The following is a 21,578-nucleotide window of genomic DNA, read 5'->3' on the forward strand; positions in this document are numbered from 1 at the left end:
TCTTCACTTAATCTCTCTTCCCCCCCTTACAAACTAAGAATACTGATCATAGGATATAGTGCCCTTTCCTTGAATTAAAATTATCTTATTTGAAAGTCCTTAACTGAATTACATCTGCAAAGGCTTTTATTTTCCTCATAAGTTCAGGTTTGCAGGTTATAACCTGAAATATATTTAGAGGGATCAACATTCAACCCAATGCCGTTTATAGTTTAAATTCCCAATATTCCTAATACTAAGGAGATGCCACAAAAGCAAAACATGAAGCTACAAGCAGGAGGAAATGGTGTCACTAGAGAAGAGTCAGCATTGAGATAACAAAGGATCCTTTCAGGGTTTGTACTCTGAAAGGGATATGGACAGTTGCAAAACAGAGAAAGAAGGAAAAAATGCCAGAAAATACTAAAACTCTGCTACTCCCACCAACTTGGATGTGGTTCCTGCTTTCTTATCGTTTAAATCCAATCCTAAGTACAGAAAAGGACAGTGAATATGTCTGAAGAAATGGGAAGTTTCAAGCAAATTTCTTACAGGGCATGACCCTGATCATTAATTATATAGTAGTTAACTATCATTTTATTGCTCAGGAAATCTCTTAACTCACCCTTTCCTAATAAGAGGGAAAATGGGTCTTCAGAATAGATCATTGCCATGGAGATAATGTGTGCTTTAATAACCCAGAAACCCTTAACTCTTTGACACTAAAGTCCTTTCACATAATGTGAGATGGCAGAGGTGATATTAAATATAATTTCATCAGATCAGATCAGGTCAGATCAGTTGCTGAGTCATGTCCGACTCTTTGCGACCCCATGAATCGCAGCACGCCAGGCCTCCCTGTCCATCACCAACTCCCGGACTTCACTGAGACTCACGTCCATTGAGTCAGTGATGCCATCCAGCCATCTCATCCTCTGTCATCCCCTTCTCCTCCTGCCCCCAATCCCTCAAAGGAACATAGAAATAATACAAATGACATTTTCTGATGTATTTACATGAGAAACACAGAAACAAATTGCTTCTGTAATTTCAAGCCTTCGAGTCAAGTTGATAATTTACTTAGTAGTTTTCTCAGTGCTACAGTGATATCTTTGTTCCTCAGCGTATATATAATGGGATTCAACGTTGGGATCAAAACCGTGTAGAAAAGAGAGATCAGCTTCCCAGTTTCTTCAGACTGATTTGGTTTGGGCTGTAAATAGGTGGTGGAGGCTGTGCCATAGAATAAGACCACCACTGTGAGGTGAGACGAGCAAGTGGAGAAAGCTTTAGCCCTCCCCCTGGCAGATCGCAGTTTCAGAATGTTGGAGATAATTTTGCCATAGAAGACAACAATCAACAGAAATGGAACCATGATGAACACAACTGCAACTACATAGACTGCTATCTCGTTCACAAATGTGTCCCCACAAGCAAGCTTGAACACTGGGGGGAGGTCACAGAAAAAATGATTAATCGTGGTAGAGCCGCAAAAGGGCAGAGAGAAAACCTGCCATGTTTGCCCAATTACGACAGGAACTCCACTGACCCAGGAGGCAGTGACCAGCTGGACACAGACCTGGGGGCTCATGACCAGACCATAATGAAGAGGGTTACAAATGGCCACGTAGCGGTCATAGGCCATCACGGCCAGGAGGAGACACTCTAAACCTCCAAACAGAAGGACCAAACACATTAGTGTGGCACAGGCAAAGAAAGAAATGTGCCCTTTCTGGCTCAGGAGGTCCGTGAGCATTCTTGGGATCGTGACAGTTACATAACAGATTTCTAAAATGGAAAAGTGGTTGAGGAAAAAGTACATGGGGGTCTGCAGAGTAGGGTCAATTCTTGTTATCAGTACAATGACACTATTGCACATCAGGATGGTCAGATAGAGGACTAAAAATATCCCAAAAAGAATCCATTGGAAATTGGGACTATAGGAAAACCCCAAGAGGATAAATTCCATCATTGTAGTGATGTTTGATTTTTCTGTTCTTAATTTGTACTCCATCTGTAGATATGGTAAATTCAAAATGGTTAATTCATTAATGCTTTTGAGCAACATTTCCCTTCTGTTAACTGAATTAGATACATGAACTTATTTACATAATCCCTTCAGTTATTGCTGCCTTTGCCTTCCTCAGTTTCTAAGAAATGAGATTTGAAACCTCAGCAATGAACTGATGTGCAGTTAAAATCAATTAGAGAAATAAAATCTTCATTTTTTATACTTGGATGTAGTGATACCAGAGGGCTTCCCTGGTATCTCAGCAGTAAAAGAATTTGCCTGAAATGCAGGGGATACAGATGTGGGTTTGATCCATGGCTAAGGAAGATCCTTGGAAGAGGGGATGGCAACCCACTCCAGTATTCTTGCCTAGAGAATTCCATGGACAGAGAAGCCTGGCCGACTATGGCCCATGGGAGCACAAAGAGTCAGACATGACAGAAGTGACTGAGCAGCAGAGGTAATGATACCAGAAACAATAAAATATATGCATTTTGATTTAGAGCTTATTGTGCAGCAATAGTATTAAACTATTTCACCCCTTTTAAGGGTGAAATTATATATGACACAGGCTTGCAATTGTTTTTCTTTGGGTTCATCAATTTCTTTTTCTATACTTATTGACTTATTCCATCTCCTTTCAATTCAAAGATTTTCACTATAAACTTTTGCCTAATTCTTATTCAAAACATTTTAAGCCCTCCCATTTCTACTTCAATGAGAGCTGACTTTCTGAAACTTATTCCTTGTTACCGGGGGAACAAATACGTGTAATTGTATTGTTCTCGTCTGTGTACCTCACCCATCAGTTATGCCACACATGGACAACATTAGTTACATCATGGGTCCAATAACGTTCCCTACTAATACCCATTGTACATTGCATTGCAAATACCAACTAATCTTTAACTCAGTCCATACATATGACCCATTCTTCGTGGTATTTGGGGTTTCCTGATAGCTCAGTTGGTAAATAATCTACCTGCAATGCAGGAGACCCCGTTTTGATTCATAGGTCAGGAAGATCCACTGGAGAAGGGATAGACTGCCCACTCCAGTATTCCCGGGCTTCTCTTGTGACTTAGCTGGTAAAGAATCTGCCTGCAAGGTGGGAGACCTAGGTTTGATGTTTGGGTTGGGAAGGTCACCTGGAGAAGGGAAAGGCTACCCACTCCAGTGTTCTGGCCTGGAGAATTCTATGGACTCTACAGTCCATGGGTCACAAAGAGTTGGACACGACGGAGTGACTTTCATTTTCATGATATTTTAATATAGTTTCTTCTTAACATATGTGATTCTCTGATCCATTGTCATCTACTTCTCTTACAAGTGAATAAAATATGCCCTATATAATTCTGCTGTAATTTTATCAGATAAACGTAACTTTATTTAAACCCTATGATTATTTATTTTAGGAATGCAAATGGCAGAAGCATATGAGTGGGACTAACACACACACACAGAGGCCCGTCATCTTGCTTCATTTCAGGTTCATGTCATCACATATCAGGCAGCCAATACTTCGACAATTCTTGTAACACCTCATTAATGTTTGTTCCCTGTGTTTTCATGTTTCATTAAATCTACTATATCTGTTCCCATCTTCCAGCCCCACAAACTATTGTTTTTTCATTAATACTTTGATAAATAAAATTGAGCCAACAAATATTCTCTCATATTTCTCCATTTCTACTAGAATTAGGTTTCAAAATTACCTTAAGTGAAAGTTTTATTATAAATAAATTATTATTATTTCACTTATATCTACTTTTATTTTATCATTAAAAAGTTAAGAAATGCATTGTTTAATCTAAGTTATTAACTAATTTTCAGATAAAGATCTCAGAATTTCATATTTTTCTGTTTTATCCTTTGTATCTTAAACCTCAAATTCAGGACTATTTTTAAATAAAACCATCTATCATCTTACCTTCATGGATTTACATGAAGTTATCTATGAGAATATAGATGTTTTGACCCTGTAAACTTTTATAATTCTTTTGAGTCAGGAAGTCACTGTCATTCTGGAGGATTCTTCAAAGATCAGCAGCTCTGAAATAGGAAGTAGTCATGCTAACCCTGGGGGACATTTTCTCTTGAGTATCAGTTTAATTTCTAGAAGACTGCTTCTGTTTGCTGGTCATCTGGGTTTATGTTTTAAAACTACTTTTTCTGTAGATGACTTGTCTTCTGCAGCTCCTTCTTGGCATAAAAGTTCCCCTCTGTGGGGGTAGAAACTTAGCAGAGAAATGACACTTAATTTTCTCATATCAACAGTATTTTCTGGAAAAAAAATTAAAACTTTCAATTTATTGCATTTCAGGCCATGTAAATTTGCCTTCCTTAATTTAATTCCCATAATTCATCCAGATCTCATCTTTCACATCTTTAGAAAAACGTGTCACTTATTAATACACAAACGTGGTATGTTTGTTCTTTCCAATCCATTGCAGGGAAAGTTAGATTCCTTTTCAGAAGTGGAACACTCTGTTCCTAGATTAACTTTGGTGGAAATTAAAGTATGTTTTTCTGCTGACAAAAATCTGGATAGGTTTATTCATGTTAGGATAGCTAGTCGGTCATCAGCATAGGTATCTAGCAGAATCAAAGTGAAAGGCACCTTAAAAACAGCCTAGAGCCCGTTATGCAGAGTGAAGTAAGTCAAAAAGAGAAAGACAAATATCATATATTAACACACACGGACACACACACACACACACACACATATATGTGCTCGAGAAAAATGATACAGAAAAACCTATTTGCAAGGCAGGAATATAGACGCAGACATAGAGAACAGACCTGTGGGGACACTGAGGGAAGGAGCAGGTGGGAAGAGCTGAGAGATTAACGCTGAGACACAAACTGCCACATGTAGAACAGATAGCTGGTGGGAAGTTGCTCCATATATAAATCACAGGGAGCTCAATCTGATGCTCTGTGAAGACCTGCAGCGGGTGGGGAGGGGGAGGGAGGTTAAAGACAGACGGGATATATGTACACTTATGACTGATTTACTTTGTTGTACAGCAGCACCAACACAACACTGTAAAGCAATTACCCTCAAATTAATAAATTAAAAAAAAATAAACATTTAAACACAATTATTTAAGACAGGGAAAAAAAAAACAAAAAAACAACTCTCCTGTCAAAATGCTTTTTCTATTTCAGCTGCTTCCATGCAGGTATATAGGTAAAATTGTCAGGAATGAGGTTACAAGGCCAATATCACTTCTGCTCATAAGTACATTTTTTTCCTTTCTGTTTAGAGATTCTTTGACAATTTGAAAACACTATCAGTGTTTCTAAAATTGCATTTCATTTTTGTATTTTAAATTTGCTTATCTTTATTACAGCATGTTCCTCATAAATTGGAGCTATGTACTCTTTTTTAGAATTGATATGGTATCCATGTCATTTAGTGTCATGTTTATTTACAAACGAGAGTTGCACTCATGATTTGTTTCAACTAAGTTTTACTTACAGGATGAAACAAATCGAATGTCCATCACCCATGTGAGTAAACTGATCTAATCCCTAATTCTGTCATTAGGATAGTGAATTGAATGTTTATCTGTTCAATTTAATATCACCATCACATGAAAACAAATCTACAGTTTGAGACAATACCTCAAATGTATCAGTGTAACAAAATAAATTAACATCTTGCAATCATATTAGAGCACACGTTTGCAGTCAGTGATGCAGAAACCCTGGTTGTTTCCATCTAGGGGTCCTACTGTTCCTACTTCTTCTTTGTAGTTTCCTACTTGGATCTTCAGCTTGCAGAAACCTGAGACGCCAGACAGACAGAATATAAGGAAACAAATACACTATTCAGAGCCTCTATACATAATAAATACATCATTTCTACCCTTATGCCATTGCAGAAGCTAATCGCCTGGTCCAATGTAGTTCTGAGAAGGTTAGGGAATGATGTTCACTGTATGTCAATAAAACAGATGTAATTGAAGAGCATAAGGCCGGACTCTGCCATAGTTCTCACTTTTGGTCATTAAAAAAAGGGAGTTATAGCATGCTGCAACAAGTATACCTTTAGACTGAAGACTTAACATGACACATAATGGAATAAGTATTTATGGTACATATTTATGCATATTAATTTATTTTATAGATATATTTGAGCCTAACAACACAATGTCAGTATTATTTCCATTAGGCTTTGATGCTTAAATTAGCAATAGTATTGAGGCATAATCTTCATAACACAAAGCAAGACCTTAAAAATTCAATCAAAGTGATTATTTGAGATATACTTGACTTATAGCATTATATTAACTTCTGCTGTTCAACATAAATATATTTTAAATGATCATCACAATGTCTAGTTAATATCCATCACCACCCAAAGTTATGCGTTTTTTTTTCTTGTGAATTTTTTTTTTAAATTTCTGTTAGCAAGTTTCAAATATACATAATTATTTAACTATAGTCACCATGCTCTATTATATTTTCTTGGGCACTAAAGTCGATGTGGATGGTGAGCAGCCATGAAATTAAAAGGCGTTTGTGCCTTGGAAGAAAAGCTATGACAAACCTAGACAGTGTATTAAAAAGCAGAGACGTCATTTTGCTGACAAAGCTATGGTTTTCCCAGTAGTCACGTATGAATATGAGAGTTAGAAAATAAAGAAGGCTGAGCACCAAAGAATTGATGCTTTCAAACTGTGGTGTTGGAGAAGACTTTTGAGGGTCCCTTGTACTGCAAGTAGATCAAACTGGTTAATCCTAAAGGAAATCAACCCTGAATATTCACTGGAAAGATTGGTGCTAAAGCTGAATTCCAATGAACTGGTCACTTCATGCAAAGAGCTCATTGGAAAGACCTGATGCTGGGAAAGATTGAGGGCAAAAAGAGAAGGGGGCGATGGAGGATGAGATGGCATCACTGACTCAATGAACATGAGTTTGAACAAACTCCAGGAGATAGTGAAGGACAGGGAAGCCTGGTGTGCTGCAGTTCATAGGGTTGCAGAGTCAGACGCTACTTAGCCACTGAACACCAACACCACCATGCTGTACACTGATTAGATTGCTATACATTTTAATAGTGGTTTTATAAATATGACTAAATTTAAATTCACTGCCTTGATGTTTGTGTTTTATTTCTCTTATACATATATTTTGTTCATTGTTTTAATAGACTTTTAGTATTTATGTATCACCTAGACAGCATATTCAAAAGCAGAAACTTTGCCAACAAAGGTCCATCTATTCAAGGCTCAGAGAAGGCGATGGCATCCCACTACAGTACTCTTGCCTGGAAAATCCCATGGATGGAGGAGCCTGGTAGGCTGCAGTCCATGGGGTCGCAAAGAGTCAGACATGACTGAGCAACTGAACTAAACTGAACCATTTTTTTATCCAATGCTCCTTATTAACTTGTAGTTGTAACTGTAAAGTTTGCAAAATAAATATCTGCCTAATATAATCTATCATTAAATAAATTATATACTTTAATATGCAAAATGTTAAGATCATGAAAAGAAAATATTCCTATTTGTACAATTTTATTCCAAATCCTGAAAGATGATGCTGTGAAAGTCCTGCACTCAATATGCCAGCAAATTTGGAAAACTCAGCAGTGGCCACAGGACTGGAAAAGGTCAGTTTTTATTCCAATCCCAAAGAAAAGCAATGCCAAAGAATGCTGAAACTACCACACAATTGCACTCATCTCACACGATAGTAAATTAATGCTCAAAATTCTCCTAGCCAGGCTTCAGCAATATGTGAACCGTGAACTTCCTGATGTTCAAGCTGGTTTTAGAAAAGACAGAGGAACCAGAGATCAAATTGCCAACATCCGCTGGATCATGGCAAAAGCAAGAGAGTTCCAGAAAAACATCTATTTCTGCTTTATTGACTATGCCAAAGCCTTTGACTGTGTGGATCACAATAAACTGTGGAAAATTCTGAAAGAGATGGGAATACCAGACCACCTGATCTGCCTCCTGAGAAATTTGTATGCAGGTCAGGAAGCAACAGTTAGAACTGGACATGAAACAACAGACTGGTTCCAAATAGGAAAAGGAGTTCGTCAAGGCTGTATATTGTCACCCTGCTTAATTAGCTTCTATGCAGAGTACTTCATGAGAAATGCTGGACTGGAAGAAACACAAGCTGGAATCAAGATTGTCGGGAGAAATATCAATAACCTCAGATATGCAGATGACACTACCCTTATGGCAGAAAGTGAAGAGGAACTAAAAAGCCTGTTGATGAAAGTGAAAGTGGAGAGTGAAAAAGTTGGTTTAAAGCTCAACATTCAAAAAACGAAGATCATGGGATCCGGTCCCATCACTTCATGGGAAACAGATGGGGAAACAGTGGAAACAGTGTCAGACTTTATTTTTCTGGGCTCCAAAATCACTGCAGATGGTGACTGCAGCCATGAAATTAAAAGACGCTTACTCCTTGGAAGGAAAATTATGACCAACCTAGATAGAATATTCAAAAGCAGAGACATTCCTTTGCCAACAAAGGTTCGTCTAGTCAAGGCTATGGTTTGTCCTGTGGTCATGTATGGATGTGAGAGTTGGACTGTGAAGAAGGCTGAGCACTGAAGAATTGATGCTTTTGAACTGTGGTGTTGGAGAAGACTCTTGAGAGTCCCTTGGACTGCAATGAGATCCAACCAGTCCATTCTGAAGGAGATCAGCCCTGAGATGTCTTTGGAAGGAATGATGCTAAAGCTGAAACTCCAGTACTTTGGCCACCTCATGTGAAGAGTTGACTCATTGGAAAAGACCCTGGTGCTGGGAGGGATTGGGGTCAGGAGGAGAAGGGGACGACAGAGGATGAGATGGCTGGATGGCATCACTGACTCGATGGATGTGAGTCTGAGTGAACTCCGGGAGTTGGTGATGGACAGGGAGGCCTGATGTGCTGTGATTCATGGGGTCGCAAAGAGTTGGACACAACTGAGTGACTGATCTGATCTGATTTGATCTTTTGCTTTGTATTATTGCCTTACACTTACTCTTTTTAAATTAATGTTTATTGAAATACAGTTGATTTACAATGTTATTTAGCTTCCACCATACAGCGAAGTGAATCAGTGATACATATACATTCTTTGACTCTTTTTAAGATTCTATTCCCATATAGATTATTACAGAGTACTGAGTAGAGTTCCTGTGCTATACAGTAGGTTCTTACTAGCTATCTATTTAGACAGGTTAGTATGTATATTTCAATCCCAATCTGTCAGTTTACACACCCCTTCCACCTTTCCCTCTTGGTAACCTTAAGTTTGTTTGCAATATGTGTGATTCTATTTCTGCTTTGTAAAGAGATTTGTTTGTACCAGTTTAATAGATCCCATATATACATGATATGATATGATACTTTTCTTTCTCTGTCACTTCACTCAGTTTAACAATCTCTAGGTCCATCTGTGTCACTGCAAATGGCATTATTTCTTTCTTATGACTGAGTATTATTCGTATATATATATATATATAGGTAGCACATTTATTCTTTAATTTATAAACACCATGATACTTCTTTTTTTTTGTTGTTTTCAATTGTTATTTATTATTTGATGGTCATTTTAAAATATGAAAAATGTTAATATTGGTCATCTTATTGTCTGTTTTATGATCTGTTCATTCTTTGTGTTGATCCAAATTATTTTAATCTGTATTATTTTCTTCTACTTGAAGAGCTTCCTTTTACATTCTCATATGCAAATATGCTTGTGATATATTTTTTCCCTTTAGTTTGTATATTGAGATGTTTTTATTCTTAAAGTTCACTTTCTGTTTTGTGGGATAATTTTGTTAGAAAAATCATTCTAGTTTGATACTTGTTTTTTTTTTTCATTTTTCTGTTACTATTTATTTATTTTTTTAATTTTATTTTATTTTTAAACTTTACATAATTGTATTAGTTTTGCCAAATATCAAAATGAATCCACCACAGGTATACATGTGTTCCCCATCCTGAACCTCCTCCTCCTCCTCCCTCCCCATACCATCCTCTGGGTCATCCCAGTGCACTAGCCCCAAGCATCCAGTATCGTATCGAACCTGGACTGGCAACTTGTTTCTTACATGATATTTTACATGTTTCAATGTCATTCTCCCAAATCTTCCCACCCTCTCCTCTCCCACAGAGTCCATAAGACTGTTCTATACATCAGTGTCTCTTTTGCTGTCTCGTACACAGGGTTATTGTTACCATCTTTCTAAATTCCATATATATGCGTTAGTATACTGTATTTATGTTTTTCCTTCTGGCTTACTTCACTCTGTATAATAGGCTCCAGTTTCATCCACCTCATTAGAACTGATTCAAATGTATTCTTTTTAATGGCTGAGTAATACTCCATTGTGTATATGTACCACAGCTTTCTTATCCATTCATCTGCTGATGGACATCTAGGTTGCTTCCATGTCCTGGCTATTATAAACAGTGCTGCGATGAACATTGGGGTACACATGTCTCTTTCCCTTCTGGTTTCCTCAGTGTGTATGCCCAGCAGTGGGATTGCTGGATCATAAGGCAGTTCTATTTCCAGTTTTTTAAGGAATCTCCACACTGTTCTCCATAGTGGCTGTACTAGTTTGCATTCCCACCAACAGTGTAAGAGGGTTCCCTTTTCTCCTTATCCAGTTCTTTAAAGATGTAATCTGTTCTTCAATCCTAAATAGTTTCCAAATTGAAATCTGCATCAAACAAATCTGTCCCATTGTTATGCTATGTATTTAACCCTGGTTACTTCTAGGTTTATCTTTTTTTTTTTGGGGGTGTGTTTGTATGAAGGAGGTATTTGTTGGGCTCTCTATCACATATCACTGAGGTCTTTATCAATCACTGTCTGAATTCTGCACTGTTATGAAAAGGCATGCTGTCCAGTAAAGTAAATCCTCTCACTTTACTGTTCTTCAGGAGTGCCTTGGCAATAATTGCTTGTCTTTATATACACAATTTAGAATCAGCCAAGTCACACACACACTCCCCATACACCACCTCACCCACCCATACACCAAAGGAATTTTATCCTAATTTATGGAATTTCTGTATCATTGAATTGAATTATATCAGGAAAAATTGACATCTTTTAAATATTGAGTTTTCCAGTATATAAAAATGTTATAGCAATCCATTTAGTTCCTTATCTGAAATTTCTCTCAAATTATTTTCTAGTTTACTAAATAAACTTCCTACAGGTTTTTCGTTTCCATTACTTTTAAAATTTTCATATCTTTGTTCCTATTTAAATACTATTTTAAATGTCTACTTATTTTTTGCTTTTCAGTGTGGAAATAAGGGCTTCCTAGGTGGTGCTAGTGGTAAAGAACCTGCCTGCCAATGCAGGAGACAGAGGAGATGTGGGTTTGATCCCTAGATCAGGAGGATTCCTTGGAGGAAGGCATGACAACCAACCTATATTGGTATTCTTATTGGCATACAATTCCATGGACCGTTTATAGATGGACCGAGAGCAGGCAGGCTGCAGTCCATAGGGTCACAGAGAGTCAAACACGACTGAAGTGACTTAGCATGCACACACATACGAAAATAAATTGATTTGTGTTTGTCGATTCTGTATTCAGTACACATGTTGAATTCATTTATTATGTGTAATAACTTCATTGTAGATTATTAAATATTTTCACATATTCATATATAATGTCTTCCAACAATTGGGTTAATAAAACCCTGGTGGCTCAGATGGCAAAGAATCTGCCTGCAGTGTGGGAGAACCAGGCTTGATCCTGGGCTGGGAAGATCCCCTGGAGAAGTAAATGGCTACCCACTCCAGTATTCTTGCCTGGAGAATTCCATAGACAGAGGAGCCTGGCAAGATACAGTCCACTGGGTCGCAAAGAGTCAGACGTGACTGAGTGACTAACACTTTACAATGTTCACATATATATTTTATTCTCTCTCTCTCTCTCTTTTCACTGTATAGGCTAGTATCTCTAGTAAAATGTTAGGAAAAAAAAAAAAAACTGTAAGAGAGAAAAATCCCTTTCCTTGGTTCAAATTGCAGAAAGACATGTTTCAATATTTTTTAATTTAATTGTGTTTGTTAGCCCTATTGTTGAGATTTAAAAAAAAATTACTTTAGTGTCATCCTTTACTGAAAGCATTCTTTAACTTCTTATTTCCCAAACTTAAGTTAAACACCATTATAATATTACAAGTTCAATGTGGATCATTTTACTGTATGATTTATTTTATGCTTTTATGCTAAATTACTTTATTATTTATCTAGTAACAGTTTATTCCCCTAGAGTATGAAATTTAAGTGAAAACTGGATTTTTCTTCTCTGTAATGCATCATTGTAACTACACGATATAGTTACGTGAAGCTTTTTTAGACATGAAAACCAAATCAGTCACCATATGAATTCTCTTTATTGATGACAGTCAATGCTATATGGCAGAGAACAACCATGCAGCTGATCCCTGCCTCAGTACTGGACAATGTACGGGATACAATCAAATGATATTATTTTAAATTGTAAATTTTGGACATAATTTGCTGTGCAGTAACAGAATATTGAAACAAAGGACTTTAAAATACCCAAAGCAATTTATAGATTCAATGCAATCCCTATCAAGCTACCAACAGTATTCTTCACAGAGCTAGAACAAATAATTTCACAATTTGTATGGAAATACAAAAAACCTCGAATAGCCAAAGCGATCTTGAGAAAGAAAAATGGAACTGGAGGAATCAACCTACCTGACTTCAGGCTCTACTACAAAGCCACAGTTATCAAGACAGTATGGTACTGGCACAAAGACAGAAATATAGATCAATGGAACAAAATAGAAAGCCCAGAGATAAATCCACGCACATATGGACACCTTATCTTTGACAAAGGAGGCAAGAATATACAGTGGATTAAAGACAATCTCTTTAACAAGTGGTGCTGGGAAATCTGGTCAACCACTTGTAAAAAGAATGAAACTAGAACACTTTCTAACACCATATACAAAAATAAACTCAAAATGGATTAAAGATCTCAACATAAGACCAGAAACTATAAAACTCCTAGAGGAGAACATAGGCAAAACACTCTCTGACATACATCACAGCAGGATCCTCTATGACCCACCTCCCAGAATATTGGAAATAAAAGCAAAAAATAAACAAATGGGACCTAATTAAACTTAAAAGCTTCTGCACATCAAAGGAAACTATTAGCAAGGTGAAAAGACAGCCTTCAGAATGGGAGAAAATAATAGCAAATGAAGCAAACTGACAAACAACTAATCTCAAAAATATACAAGCAACTCCTACAGCTCAACTCCAGAAAAATAAATGACCCAATCAAAAATGGGCCAAAGATCTAAATAGACATTTCTCCAAAGAAGACATACAGATGGCTAACAAACACTTGAAAAGATGTTCAACATCACTCTTTATCAGAGAAATGCAAATCAAAACCACTATGAGGTACCATCTCACACCAGTCAGAATGGCTAGATCCAAAAGTCTACAAATAATAAATGCTGGAGAGGGTGTGGAGAAAAGGGAACCCTCTTACACTGTTGGTGGGAATGCAAATTAGTACAGCCACTATGGAGAACAGTGTGGAGATTCCTTAAAAAACTGGAAATAGAACTGCCTTATGATCCAGCAATCCCACTGCTGGGCATACACACTGAGGAAACCAGAAGGGAAAGAGACACGTGTACCCCAATGTTCATCGAGCACTGTTTATAATAGCCAGGACATGGAAGCAACCTAGATGTCCATCAGCAGATGAATGGATAAGAAAGCTGTGGTACATATACACAATGGAGTATTACTCAGCCATTAAAAAGAATACATTTGAATCAGTTCTAATGAGGTGGATGAAACTGAGACTATTATACAGAGTGAAGTAAGCCAGAAGGAAAACATAAATACAGTATACTAACGCATGTATATGGAATTTAGAAAGATGGTAACAATAACCCTGTGTACGAGACAGCAAAAGAGACACTGATGTATAGAACAGTCTTATGGACTCTGTGGGAGAGGGTGGGAAGATTTGGGAGAATGTCATTGAAACATGTGAAATGTCATGTATGAAACGAGATGCCAGTCCAGGTTCAGTGCACAATGCTGGATGCTTGGGGCTGGTGCGCTGGGAAGGCCCAGGGGGATGGTATGGGGAGGTTGGGAGGGAGGAGGGTTCAGGATGGGGAGCATGTGATTTTTTTTTAAAAAATAAAATTAAAAAAAAAAAATTTCTTTTAGAATTGGAAGGAAAAAAAAAATAAAATGGTTACAAAACCAACTTTTAAATTTTACTTCCTTCATTCCTTTCAGTGGGTAATATGTAATACCCACAGTAGTCATCTGTGACTGTCATCTGCACATTATCTCCTCTGAAATGATTGCTGTAATTTTGGTGTGCTTTTTAGATGTCTTTTTGGATGACATGATACCTACTCAAAGAAGAGAACTAGCTGGTGGATGAATTATGGTCTTATGAAAAATAATTTAAACACATAGTATAATAAGAGAAAGACAGATTTAAAAGAAAATATAAAAGAAAAAACCTTCCTCAGATTGCATCATTTCGACTGAAAATGATCCAGTGTACCATCTGTAGTTCAACTCTTTCCATTTGAAGAAATACAAGATCTTTTTTAATAGGTTTTTTTTTTTTTGGTTTAATATAATGATTCTGTCTTATCAAGTATCATCCTTTACAACCAGGAAAACTTGGGAAAATAATATACTTGCCAGGGTCCAGCCCCAGTGGATCCAGGGATTTCAAAGGGGAGACGGCTTTGGTGATCAGGATACAATAGAATTAAAGATATAAAGAATGGTTAAATAAGGATAGCTCAGTGAAAAAATTCAGTGGAGAAAAGAGGCTGAATAACTTGGTTTACGTGGAAAGCTAATAAAATTCCAAAATAAGGAATTTGCGTCACCTACGTAGGCTGCAGGGGCCTTCCCGTTCTCCCGAAAGAGAGGAGACACTAAGGCCTCCCAGGTCAGATCTTAGAAGCCCAGGCATAGTTAGTAGGCTTGACAAGCCTCCACGTTCCAGATTGAATTCAGCCAGAAGGTGAGAGAAAGAACAACATGGGGAGACCAAGTTTCGGTGAACAAGGCCCGCACTTTATTTTCCAAAGTAGTTTTTATACCTTAAGTTGTGCATAGAGGATAATGGGGGAAGGGGTAGAGTCATTCAAGGACAGCAGTCCTTGATCTTAATCGAAGCCAGGCTTTCTTCCTGAAAACTTATCATATGCAAAAGTTTAGGTGATTTACATCATCTTCTGGCCAGGGGGCCTGTCAACATTTTAAGATTCTTTCTTCAGAAAACTTATTTTTCTCTAAAAGTGATTATTCTTAAGTAAGGCACCACCCTCCAAAAGCATTAGATAAAGGTTGCATTCCTATAGGGCAAAGGTGTGGTGGGCTATAACAAGAAAAGAATTAACTCAAGGGTCCAAGGTTACAAACATTAAAGCTACTACTTACATTCCTATACACCAATTATATTAATCAATACACTGCCAGGGACACAGTAGGTAAAGGATATGGAAACTTAGCAGCAAACATTGGCCCAAGAAGTGAAAAACCCTTCACCAATAAAATTTCTAATCAACCTTTTAACTGCTCATAGGAATCTGTATTTAGACAGTTTAGAACATCTCATGCCTCTCACAGTTGGGAGGCTCTGAACAATCACATGTGGCCTGAAGAACCTATTCAGGCAGGCTAGAGGACTTCCAAAGGAGTTTGTAGGTTGAAACACTCTTGTCATGCCCAGGAACTTTATTAACTGGAGCTGTAAGTTAAGTCTTTTTTCAGAGAGAGGTGGTGGGGGACAGCCCCCGTAAAGTCAGAGGTGTAGGTGAGAGCACAAAGCAGAAAGTAGGCAGACTCTGGTTTTGGGGTAGATGCTTGAGAATTTCCAGGGGGACTCCTGAGGCTTCATCCCGCCTTTGCATATGCCGAGCCTCCTTCCTCATGACCTTTGCCACAGCGGAGTTCTTCACGCTGGCTCCCGGCATATACTACATGTTAACATATTTTTATTTTAATTTCAATTATATACTTCACCAAAAGAATTTAAAAAAAGAGTTCTTAGAGAATGGATAACACTATATGGACACAAAATGACTGAATCCTGTACATCTTATATCTCCAAACAGCAAACATGAATTAATATTTTTTGCATTAGTAAAAATTAAGATAACAAATTATCAAGATGCTAGTAGCATGATTTGGCTACATAAACAAAGCATATCTACAAAGAAGAATTCAGAGAGAAGCAGAGGGTAAAAATTTAGTGCCACACTACAAAATTCAAGGGTCATTATGCAGAGTTCTGTTTTTAATCTTACAGAAGGATCAAATTGAAGTTGTTGAAAGGTAATATGTCTAAAGTTAAAAACACATAGCTATTTAACAGCTGTTCTCCAAAATTTTGCCATCTGTACTATCTAAAAACATCATGAAAAGAAAAAAAAAGTGCATGATAGTTATATGAACAGGAAAGTACAAAAATATCTATGGTTTTAGGGGAAAAGGTAGGTAAGTGATACTACCTTTTCTCATAATATTGCAAGTCACCAGTAAATTTGTGGACTGAATATAAGATTGCCTAAATACATAGTTTCTTATCAGCAAGACACCATAATATAATCCTGATATTAGAAAATCCAGCCTAAAACAATAAGACTAGGAATGAATAAACATAATAAATCTATTAGTCATGTGGAAAAAGCAAACTATTTCTGATTGTACAATGACAAAATTAAATAGGAAAACAGAAAATGAATTTAAATCAAGCCTCTAATGCTTTACATTAAGGTATAAGTTTTCTTAACGCCGTCAAGACATCCTTATTTCTCAGAGTGTATATCAGGGGTTAAACATCGGGGTGATAACAGTATAGAAAAGTGAGAGAAATTTGTCTGTTCTGGAAGAATTTTTGGATTTAGGTCGTAAATATGTAACAATTGCAGATCCAAAGAATAAAGTCACAACCATGACATGAGATGAGCAGGTGGAGAAAGCCTTTGCTCTTCCCATTGCCGACGGCAACTTCAGGATGGTGGAGGTGATTCTACTGTAGGAGCCAAGTATCAGCAGAAAAGGGACCGTGACAAACAGCACAGCAACTGTAAAGGCCAGCATCTCGTTCAGAAACGTGTCCCCACAGGCCAGCTTCAGCACCGGGGGGATGTCACAGAAGTAGTGATTGATTTGGTGGGATCTACAAAAGGACAGAGAGAAAATCTGGCTTGTCTGCCCTATCTCAGTCGGAATGCCAGTGACCCAGCAGGCAGCCACCAGCTGGACACAGACCTTGTGGTTCATGACCAGAGGATAGTGCAGGGGGCTACAAATGGCCATAGCGGTCATAGGCCATCACTGTGAGAAGCAGGCACTCTATGTTTCCAAATATAAGGACAAAACTCATCTGTGTTGCACAAGCAAACAAAGAAATATGTCTTTTCTGAGTCCAGAGGTTTATGAGCATTCTAGGAAGAGTAGCAGACACATAACAGATTTCCAAGAAGGAAAAATTACCAAGGAAAAAGTACATGGGGGTCTGGAGAGTCTGGTCTGTCCCAGTTATGAGAATAATGATGCCATTTCCCATCAGAGTTATCACATAGGTAAACAGAAACATCACAAAAAGAAACATTTGGAGATTGGGAATGTCAGAAAATCCCAAAAGAACAAATTCCATTGTTGAAGTGAGAGTCACATTCACTAGATATTTTTGAGGTTCCATCTGTGAAAATAGCACAGTTAGACATTTATCATTTTTGTTTTGTAATTTCTATAAATTAAAGGGATTTAGGGTAATCATTAATAGTTCATAATATTTCTATTCTCTATTAATGTCTAGTATTTTATATCCTGGACTCAACATAACTGAAGTTTAATGGGGAATATGTATGCTAAATTCTAAATATAAAAGCATAAGTTACAATTCAAGGTTTAACTTTAAATAAAAGTGATATGTTTAAGAATTATGCACTTTCATTTTGAATCTGTCTGTGTGCAGAGCAAAATCTATCCGTTTTACTTTTATTAAAAAAGCAAAATTCTGAAGCAGAAATATTTGCACCCCACTTTCTCAGTGGTAGGGCATCACCAAATTCTGTAATGCATTTGCCAGGAATTTCCCAACTCTTCCATTAGAACTTTTTCAAGAATAAAGCATGCCTTTCTGTCCATATTCTGCAATGATAGCTCTTACTTCTTGTGTGTGCACTTTATTTGAGACCATTCTGACTGGCTTTATCTACTAAAATAAGCAACATAGCCATCAGGCATTATAAAGCAGGAACATTTATTTATCTTTTACAAGGATGCAGCTTATGTCTGACAGTGTTCTTGACTTATCGGCTATTTAATTAATAATGACAAACTCGAAGGAATTACATTGATGATATGATTTTTGAAACTCTGCCTGGTAAATCTATTCCAAAATCTCTTTGATGTGCCAGAGGTCGCTTTCATTTAAAAATTATCATGCTAATAATATATATATATAAGATGCAGCACATGAAAATTAAAACTGAAAACTATAAATTATTTAAAATATGGCTAATACACAGTTGTCAAAAATATCAAAAGCAGAGAATAGCTATTTTAGCTAGTAGGTAGGTAAGCAAGTATGGTTTAGTGAGTAATTAGTGAGACCTACAGACACTCAAATTTCTTCTATATTGAGATATACTTGGAAAATATAAGAAATTTTTTCTTCTTTTTTTTTTAATTTTTAGTTTATTTTTAACTCTACAATACTGTATTGGTTTTGCCATATATCAAAATGAATCCACCACAGGTATACAATGGATTGTTACTCAGCCATTAAAAAGAATACATTTGAATCAGTTCTAATATAAGAATTTTAAAAGAAAGGTGATTAGGAAACTGTAGCTTTAAACATAAGTAGGAAATTGGAAAACACAAATGACTTTAACTGTGCTACTCTTGTGTTAGTAAGCTACTTGCAATAGCATATTATTGAATTGTGTTCATGTTATGGTATATTGATATTATAGATGAAGAAACGAGGGCTCAAAAGTTTACATGATTAAACTAAAAAAAAAAAAAAAGATGTTCTCTTTGACTTCCAGGATTCATGAGCATTGTGAGAAGGGTAACATTTCCACAGCTATTTCCAAAAGGAAAGAATTGTCAGGGAAAGAATACATAGAAATGTAGGGTCAAGACCTACTTTTGTTATTAGAATTATGGTTCTATTGCCCATCAAAATAATGATATACCTAACTAAAAACAACCCAAATAGAAGCCACTGGAGATGGTGAACATCAGCAAAGACCCAGAGAAGAAATTCCTTCAATTTAGTTAGATTTTATCCTGGTATATTTATTTTGGCTTTTTTGTTTTCCATTGCTGTTCGTTTTTGTTGTCTTCTCTTTTTTGTGTTTCCTCTGTAGAGAAAGATTTAGCATTTGCTTTCACTACTTCATCCCCAACATTTCTTGTTCTTCAGTGCTAAATAAATTATAATTTCTAATTGTACAAGTCCAGCATTTTGACAGTTAAATTTTCAACATATACCATGAACAAGATTCATGGTAAGACAAAATTTTTTGCGTGTTATTCTCAACAGTGAGCCATTTAGAAAAAAACAACGACTGTGTGCTGTCTCTAAATTATCTATACTATACCTCTTTCTTGTAAATGTTTAAGTGTTTATTATTAAGGGAAATAGATATTAATGCTCAAATACTGCTATTTTTGAACTTAAGTCTCCATTACTTGGAAAAATTAAAATTATTAAGAAGATGTATGATGATATTCCATATCAGTTTGTTATTGGTCATATTACCATCTCTACCCTATCTACTTCAGTTAGGTCTGTATATTTAATATTAATTAGCAGGTTAAATCATGTGAGTAATATAAAATCAGTATTGAACTCAAAATTATTTCATTATATTAATTTAAGAGCATTTATTTTTTCTTAAAATAGATGTTCCTTGAATTCCCCAGAACTTACAATTGTATGAACTAGATTGTTTTATATTCCTTTCAGTTCAGTCGCTCAGTTGTGTCTGACTCTTTGCGATTCAGTGAACTGCAGCACACCAGGCTTCCCTGTTCATCATCAATTTCTGGAGCTTGCTAAAATTCATGTCCATTGAGTCAGTGATGCCATCCAATCACCTCATCCTCCGTGCTCCCCTTCTCCTCCTGCCTTCAGTCTTTCCCAGCATCAGGGTCTTTTCTAATAAGTCAGTTCTTCACATCTGGTGGCCAAAGTATAGGAGCTTCAGCTTCAGCATCAGTCTTTGTTTTATATTAAATCTCTGTTAAAGTACCATCTGTGGCAGATGGATGTTGATATATGGCAAAACCAATACAATATTGTAAAGTTAAAAAATAAAATTAAATTAAATTTTAAAAAAATCATCAGGATTCTAATTAATTTAAAAATGCCATTTAAAATATATTGGCTCAAAACGAAGTTATCTCCGCATTATATAAAATATATCAGTTATTCAAGTCTTTAGCATTTCAAATAATTTAATATTATTATTAAATATTTTTAACTATAAACTATATATGATCTAGTCAGAAATACATGGAAGTTCCTTTAACATATCACTCTTGCTGTTTATATATTAAGTATTAAAATTTAAAATAAAAGTTATAAACTAAAGCTTACAAGAATATAAAATAGTTCATATTTACCATTCTTATATAATATGATGCTGATTTTATCTCGCTGTAGAGGATAAAAATAATTATATTAGTTTATGAGAAATCACAATTTAATCAGACATTCAACTTACCTTTAAAATATTCCGTTCTTTCCAAAATAAAGGGCTCTTTAATAAAGTTTCTCTACCCCATGAGATCTCTTTGACCAGTCATGTTACATTTCCAATTAAAAGCATCATTTGGCACCCTCTGATTTCTTTTATTTTTCCCAGGTAGTTCTCACTCCACCCAGAGTACTTTCTCTCCAGCCACTCCATGGACTAGAGTGCACAGCACACTTTTTATTTCTTAAAAATGAATAAGGTGCTGAGCAGTATAACTGGAGACTATCTAAAACTGACACACACCGAATTCAAATGCTGTCATGAACACTCTACTGTGAGCCTCTTTCTGTTAACACTGAGCTTGCAGCACAGTTTCCTGAACATGTTTTTCTTATATCCTCCTATATTATATTCTTAATTGCTATTTAGGGTCCTGCACATGTAATCGCCCAGATGATAAATACTATTTTAATCTTTTTTTTAATATAAATTTATTTATTTTAATTGGAGGTTAATTACTTGACAATATTGTATTGGTTTTGCCATACATCAACAGGAATCTGCCAAGGGTATACACGTGTTCCCCATCCTGAATCCCTCTTCCTCCTCCATCCCGGTACCATCCCTCTGGGTCGTCTCAATGCCCTTATATGTTATTGATTCTTCCCTAGGCACCAGGGAGAACTAAGAGATAGATAGATGCTGTATTATTATTCTTAGGATAAAAAAAAAAAATTAGAACCACGGATAACAGAGGTTTTATTTTCTGTTTCACATTTCTAGTGTGAATGCAGTTGTAAGGGAAAATAATACCAAAACTTTGTATAGGATA

At 36.4% G+C, this 21,578-nt stretch overlaps 1 protein-coding gene and 1 pseudogene across 1 annotated transcript; both read right to left on the minus strand.

The window, feature by feature from the left end:
* Positions 1 to 1,042: 1,042 nt before the first annotated feature.
* On the minus strand, positions 1,043 to 2,011 carry LOC102269521 (olfactory receptor 10AG1). Its single transcript, XM_005909563.3, has one exon. The coding sequence runs from the start codon at positions 1,991 to 1,993 to the stop codon at positions 1,043 to 1,045; it is 951 nt and encodes a 316-aa protein (XP_005909625.3). The 5' UTR covers positions 1,994 to 2,011.
* A 14,783-nt stretch (positions 2,012 to 16,794) lies between these two features.
* LOC106701358 (olfactory receptor 10AG1-like) lies at positions 16,795 to 17,700 on the minus strand (annotated as a pseudogene).
* Between the last annotated feature and the right edge of the window lie 3,878 nt (positions 17,701 to 21,578).

The sequence above is a fragment of the Bos mutus genome, unplaced genomic scaffold (assembly GCF_027580195.1).
Source record: "Bos mutus isolate GX-2022 unplaced genomic scaffold, NWIPB_WYAK_1.1 CTG219, whole genome shotgun sequence".
NCBI classification, from domain to species: Eukaryota; Metazoa; Chordata; class Mammalia; order Artiodactyla; family Bovidae; genus Bos; species Bos mutus.